Raw genomic sequence first — 6,828 nt, 5'->3', positions numbered from 1 at the left:
CCAGGCATTGCATTTTCTCTAGAGGGGTCATAACTGTCTTTTCCATTTTTTGTTGTTAGTGTTTAGTTGAAGCTAGAGAACTGATGTGGATATTGAATTTTTTTTTCAGCCTTATAGTTTCTGTCTTTTTACATTAACAGACTTCAATTTGTAGTGTCCTAGCATGCCCTCAAAGTTCTTCTCATTTACAAGCATCCGAACCATAACATATAACTAATTTTCACTCCCCTGGACCTCTTAAATTTATTTCACACATTACAAAGAGAAGCATCCTGAGAATGTTATATATTCACTGGCCAGATATAAGGAAAGAAACACAATAGTGGAAGAAAAATTAAGTCATGTATTTTTAAAACCAAACCACTAGGAAAATATCTCACAGTCTTGAAACAGCAAACAGACAGGCTATATTATCATTTCAAGTAATAAGTTGGTAAAAACACAAGGTCCTTAATAAAATGATAAGGTGCCAGAACTGGGGCAAGAACAACGCATGACGCACAAGTAGTATTTGGTACCGGAGGGCTGTCCCGTTTTTTGCTCTAAAGGAGTCACAGCTTGCCCGAGTTGCTTACTTTTTCTTCTTTGACCTTCGTGTTGCCAAGGGATTGTTTCAACAGAGCTCTGTTATCACAGGGGGCAAAGTAAGCAATACTGGGTTTAGGCTTTCATTCTATTTTGTTTTACGAAAACCAGATTTTTCCAAAGCCAGGACTTCATAACTCTCTTAATTAAGCAGCTAACAATTCCTCTTTCACTGTTCATTCTTGAAGACTAGCATATAGCACAATCAAAATCCCCTTTCTCTTCAAGGGTGAGTGTCACTGCAAGATTGTCTTGTTACTCGGCTGACTCTGCTGCTGACAGCCTCAGGGCTCATCATGGCTGCCAGTCAGAGGGAAGGTTTGCTTCCCCTACCAGTGTGATAGCACTTCTTAAATTTTTGCAGGGTCTCCAGGCTGAAAGATGTCATGTGTGAGAATTTAAAGAAATGCGCATCCACATCCTGACGGCCAGAAATGAATATCTGCAAGGACCCTTTCAAAGTTTTTATCGAAACTACCTCTCCCAACTCTACATCTTAAAGTAGCTTCATGCCCTTGTATATAAAACAAAACCACGCAAAACAAATCCCCAGAAGCCCCCTTTCCCCTTCTAAATTAGTGACCTCATGGATTTTGTTTTATTTCCAGTTTGTGGGAAATGTAGTGATCCTTCTGGTAAACAGGAGGTTGACAACAAACAGAAACACCTCTCCTCACACTCCACCAGCCCATAAGCAGGTCAGATGAACCTGCCAGCCTGTTGGTATCTGTGTACTAAGAGAATCTGGTACCTTGGAGGGCTCTGGTTTGGTACAAGGGAGACTCCCTGTTGCCAGGATAAGCACTTGCCACGTGAAATTCAGGCTCACAGAAACTCTCCTGTGCTATCTCTGACCCCAATTTTAGCACCAGGTTTTTTCACTTTCTAGGTTTCAAACACAAAGGAACCAGTGTCCAGAGGCAAGTGATGTAGGCCTTAAACTTGCTGCCATCCTTAATTTCCTCATTCATAAACTTTCCTTAAACTTTCCCATTTCTCTTTTTAAATAGACTCCTGCCTTCAGCCCCGATGGCCAATAGCAGACATCTATTTCCCAATGGATGACAGAGACTCTTTCATCTTCTTGGTCATGGTTGGGATGAGGTTCATGTGGTCATCCACACACGTGGTCACGCAACGCTCCAGCTGCCGCTTCACCTGAAGCTCTTTACTCCCTGCATCAATTGAATCTTTGGCTTTGTCGTTGCAATGCATAGTGCACCGGGCCAGGCGGTCCTGCAGCAAGAGGGAAAAGGGTAGAGGAACTGAAAGGCTGGCCTTTATTTACCAAATGCTTATCACGTGCCAGGCTCTGTGGTACGTATTTTTCTACGTATTATGTGGATTGTCTTGATCAATTAAAGTGACACTATCGTGCAATTAACCAAGACTGTCCTGATTGAAACAGAGGGTGGCACCATGAGGGCCCAGGGAAAGCATCACTAGAAAGCAGGTGAATAACAGAATAAATTGTACAGAAGCCCCTTCCAGGAGGTGAGAAGGAACTAGAGGCTACTGTTACTCAACTACAGACTTTCAAACACCTTGATTTTATAAGGTCTGTACTTGCTACAGAAAAATACTCAATTCAACGAATATTTAATGAGCATCTACTATGTGCTAGGGACTCTTCTAATGTTGGGGAATACAGCAATGAGTAAAACAGATAAAGTTCTTGCCTTCATTGAACTGATATTCCAGTGAGGGGACAGAGACAAACAAAATAAATAAGTGGAGATGTTGGGGGAAACAGTTGGATATATGAATCTGGAGATCAGGAGTAAAGCTGGTCTAAAGATATGAATGTAGGAGTTGTCAGCATATAGATGATATTTGCTATGAGACTAGAGAACTAGATTGAAAAGAAAAAAAGATCCAAGGACAGCCCTGGGCACTCCAGTGCTCTTCAGAGGTTGGAGAGGGAAAAAAAAACAGTAAATGAGAACAAGAAAGGAGAGAGGGAGAGAGGTGGAAAACCAGGAGAGTGAGCCATCCTATCCTGGTGGCCAACTGCGTACAGATTTTTAAGGAGGGGGAGAGGAATCCACTGTGTCAATGATGCAGGTAGGTTGAGTAAGATGAAGAATGAGAAATGACCACTCCCATGGAAGGGAGTGGCAAGAGTGGTTCCGGCACAGTGGGAAAGTAAGTCTGACTGGAGGAGTGAAAAGTGAATGGAAGAAGAAAGTTGTATAGTAATTCAAGAATCAAAATTTGAAAGACCCTATCTGTAAAATAAAGTGTCAAACACAAAGAAAGCCCCGAAGTTCCATGATCTTGGAGAAGTTATTCTTTTATAGTGTCAGTAATTTTGAAGAATTTTATACAGAATGTAAAACTGTACCACATTAGATATAATTTTTCCATTTGAACAGAATCCCAGGCTATGAAAACTGGTTCAGAGGTGGGCCCTGCTTCCCCAAGTTCCAGGAAAGTATATCCAGAGGAAGGGAGTAAAAGGAAGTTGTGGATACCCTTTGCTCCAGAGAGGGATACTGTAGGGGGGCTTCTTAGTGACCTCAAAGAGGCTTGTGAGTCAGGCATCAGTGAGTCAACAATAATAATTCTTCATATAAATGGCCGCTCTTTAGTGACACAGGAGCTGCCCCCTGGGTGTAGCAAGTAGGAGCATCCTGGGTGGGTATATCCACAAAATGACGGCAGGATCTTGTTCTAATCTGTACGCTTTAAAGACTGGCCCATTCCACTTTCCTGGGGATTCTGCTGTTGTAAGAATGAATTAATATGTTTTAGAAAGCTTTATACTGTACAGTATACATATGTATTTGATATTTATGGGGGAAAAAACATAAGGCTCTTGGTCATGAACTCCCTTGGTTAACTCCCTTTTACATTGTTTCTATGGGAAATTTTTACAGCACTCAATCTCCAGGACTTTTTCCAAAATTTGAAACTGTGTAAAGAGTAGTTGGCCATAGGACTGTCACAAATGTTAACACAGAACCAAGACACTAAAGCTAAGAGTTTTGAACAAATGCTTGTCATCTGCAAAAGAGCAACAGCAAGGGCTAGAGTCATTTGTTTGTAATTCCTCACCTGGAACTTCTCCAACTCGCTGGTCACCAGGGCCTGGGCTTGAGCCAGAGGTGCATGGCAGCGCTCAATGCACTGGTGCACTTGCTGCATGGACGCCTGGCTGTCCTCACAACAGCCGGCGCTGCACCGGAACATGAGGCCCTGTGGGGGGAGGGCAGAGGGAGGTTAGGTAGGAAAGCCTCCGGGACAGAGATGACCACGGAGTGCAACAGAGGCTAGGAGAAGCATCATACCCGCACCTCTCCTTAGAATAGACATCAGGACCTTAAAACCACGACCAGGAACATTATCCTCGGTGCCTAGCGTAGTGTTTCACTGCCTGCTTGCCGCTAGCTCATTGGCACTTGTTGAATCGAAGGCTGGGTGGACAGGGAAGGTGGTGGAGGGTCAGATGAAGCCAAGCTCTGAAAACTTGGCGCCTAAACCACAGGGTTCAGAGGTCAGCAATCTAGTAACCTACATTCCACCAGAGGGCAACTGGTCCACTGACTCCAGGGGCACCTTTACAAGGGAAACCCACAATCCGGTTAGGGAAGCAGGACCAGCAGCCACAAAACATTTAGGAGATCAAAGCGGAACAGCACATAAGCCAGCGCTGTGTGGAGCCAGGTTCGGTGCAACAGAACCGGGCATGACCTGGCCATTGAGGAGGCCGAGCGCAGTCCCCTTTCCGGTCTTTCACCCTGGCTGTGCTCTTTCCGGGCCTCTGGCTGCTCACCTGCAGAAGGGGCCGCGCAAGTGGGGAAGGTCGGGGAGGCCTAACATCTTACACCGGGTGCTTCTTAACCCTGGCCCGGGGACACGCCCTCCCCCGGCCTGGCCTTGGGGGCAGACGGCCTTGCGCATGGCGAGGGAGCACAGATTTCATCCGCTCAGCCGAAGCTCCAGAAGTTCTGTCTGAGGGTGAGCCGAGCTTCCAAGGATGCCGCGACGACCCCAGTGACACCCCGACCCGGGTCTGCAGGGAGGGAGGCAGTGGCGCCGGGGATCGTGCGACGGCTGAGGGAAGGGGCCAGGAATCCCGGACCGCCTTGGCTCCCCCCGGGTCGGCCCCCGACCCGCTACCTGCATCTTCCGGATGTTCTCTCTCTCCAGACTCTTCACCATAGAGTCCACCGCCTCCTGCACCCGGAGCTGCTGCAGCTCCGCCATGGCGACACGGCGCTGCTCCGCGCCGCGCCGGCGCCCACATGGACTCCCGGGCACGAGCCCGCCCCCTCGCCGCCTCTTCCCGGGTCACCGCGGCGCGCCCTTTCCGGGCCCACGCCGCCGCCTAGCGTCCGAGAGGAGCAACTGCACGTCCGGCGGCTAGCTTCTGCCCGCGCTCCCTGGCCCTTCCACCTGGAGTCCCCGCCCACCTCTCGGCCTTCTTCACCTAGTTCGCCCACCTCCGCCGGCAGTGCAAGGGCCGAGACTGCATTTTTCCCTCTACCTTCCTCCGTCCCTCTTATGTATGTATGTATGTATGTATGTATTTTGGGGTACGCGGGCCTCTCACTGCTGTGGCCTCTACCGCCGCGGAGCACAGGCTCCGGACGCGCAGGCCCAGCGGCCATGGCTCACGGGCCCAGCCCCTCCGCGGCATGTGGGATCCTCCTGGACCGGGGCCCGAACCCGTGTCCCCTGCATCGGCAGGCGGACTCCCAACCACTGTACCACCAGGGAAGCCTTGTATATATATATTTTTTTAATTGAAGTATTTACAATGTTGTGCCAATCTCTGCTGAAAGAAAGTGAAAAAATATTTAATATAATTAACATAGCAGATAAGTGCGCAGATCTTAGATGTAAACACCTTGATGTGTTTTAACAAACCTTGCCCTTTCCCAGTCAATCCCCGCCCATTCCCTCCCTATCTCCCCACTCCAGACCCCAGGCAACCACTGATGCGCTTTCTATCACGACAGATTACACTTTCCCTTTCTAGAATTTATAAATCATTCCTATGTACTTTTTTGGGGGGTTTGGCTTCTTCACCTAACATAACGCTTTTGAGATTGAGCCTTATCTTCAGTTCCTTTTTGCTGCTGAATAGTATTCCATTGAATGGACATACAACAATTTGTTTTTCCATTCATCTGTTGATGGACATTTGGGTCTTTCCCAGTTATTAGCTATTCTGAATAAAGTGGTGACTATGAACATCCTTGAGCAAGTCTTTTGTAGACATAGATGTCCATTTCTCTTGGGTAAATATCTAGAAGTGGAACTGTTGGATTGTTGGTAGATGTATGTTTATGCATTTATTTCTAATAAGAAATTATTAACCTCAAAGGAGCAACGCAGGGGCTACAGATATTCAATCGACAATGAAGCATTTATACGGCAGTAACAGTGGGCTGTTTCTGAGCTCCTGGAGCAGTTCTATCAGGAATGCCCAACCCCACCTCCAACTTTACTGTCCTGTGTATTCATTGATTAAACACACGCAGTCGTCCCTCGGTATCCCTGGGTTCCGCATCCGCAGATACGGAGGGCCGACTATGATACTTGAGTGTCGGTGTCAGGACTTGGTGTGCGCAGTGGGTCCTGTAACCAACCCCCCGCGGATACCAAGGGACAAGTGTAGCTGGTGCGTGCTAGGCACGAGGCACAGCGGTACGGGCGAGGGTCCACAGGGGAGCTTTGGTGAGGGTGAAGGGAGCAGACAGGTAGTGTTGGAAGAGATGTGCTAATACGGGGTGACCGCGGCCGGCAAGAAGGAAGTGAGCAGTTCAAGTGTCTCAGGAAAGCTTCCTTAGAGGATACGACATTTGCTGCCATCGGACACTAGATGGCAGGAGAACTCTGGTTTGAGTGCAGTGGGCCGCTTGACAGCCCAAAGACTTCAAGCCTCAGGCCCTTCTCTAGCCCACGGGCTGGTGACTTCCAGGAAACCACTGTTCAGCATCTGAAACATCCTTTACACTTCAAGGCAGTCTAGAGGCGGCTACCAGCAGCCTCTGGAATTAGAATGACCCTGGCTATTACTGAATGTGCCAGGCTTTGTTTTAAGTTCTTTATATGGGTTATCTCATTTAATACCCACAACAATCCTATGAGGTGAGAACTTTATTATCCACTTTTCTCCTGCTTGGGGCAGAAAACTGAGGTCTAGGGAGGTGAAGCCATTTGCCAAAGGTTGCATATTTAGAAGCTAGAATCGGTGGAGCTAGACTTCCAACCTGCATAAGCTAACTCCAAACT

The 6,828-nt window shown here is 47.7% G+C and overlaps 1 protein-coding gene across 1 annotated transcript; it reads right to left on the bottom strand.

Moving 5' to 3' along the window:
• Window positions 1–323: 323 nt before the first annotated feature.
• Window positions 324–4,826, bottom strand: FAM136A (family with sequence similarity 136 member A). Its single transcript, XM_079720611.1, has 3 exons — window positions 4,708–4,826; window positions 3,643–3,783; window positions 324–1,821 (listed from the first exon to the last, which is right to left on the bottom strand). The coding sequence occupies exons 1-3, from the start codon at window positions 4,792–4,794 to the stop codon at window positions 1,633–1,635; spliced, it is 417 nt and encodes a 138-aa protein (XP_079576737.1). The 5' UTR covers window positions 4,795–4,826; the 3' UTR covers window positions 324–1,632.
• Window positions 4,827–6,828: the final 2,002 nt, after the last annotated feature.

This window comes from Hyperoodon ampullatus (genome assembly GCF_949752795.1).
Source record: "Hyperoodon ampullatus genome assembly, chromosome: 15".
Taxonomy (NCBI): Eukaryota; Metazoa; Chordata; class Mammalia; order Artiodactyla; family Ziphiidae; genus Hyperoodon; species Hyperoodon ampullatus.
This window is presented reverse-complemented; position numbering and strand designations above follow the sequence as displayed.

Excerpts from the sequence above, each read along its gene's own strand:
- FAM136A (XM_079720611.1), bottom strand. The coding sequence starts at position 4,794 with ATGGCGGAGCTGCAGCAGCTCCGGGTGCAGGAGGCGGTGGACTCTATG. Across the intron at positions 3,784-4,707 it reads AGAACATCCGGAAGATGCAG|GGCCTCATGTTCCGGTGCAG; the intron begins GTAGCGGGTCGG and ends CTCCCCCCACAG. Across the intron at positions 1,822-3,642 it reads GCGAGTTGGAGAAGTTCCAG|GACCGCCTGGCCCGGTGCAC; the intron begins GTGAGGAATTAC and ends CTCTTGCTGCAG.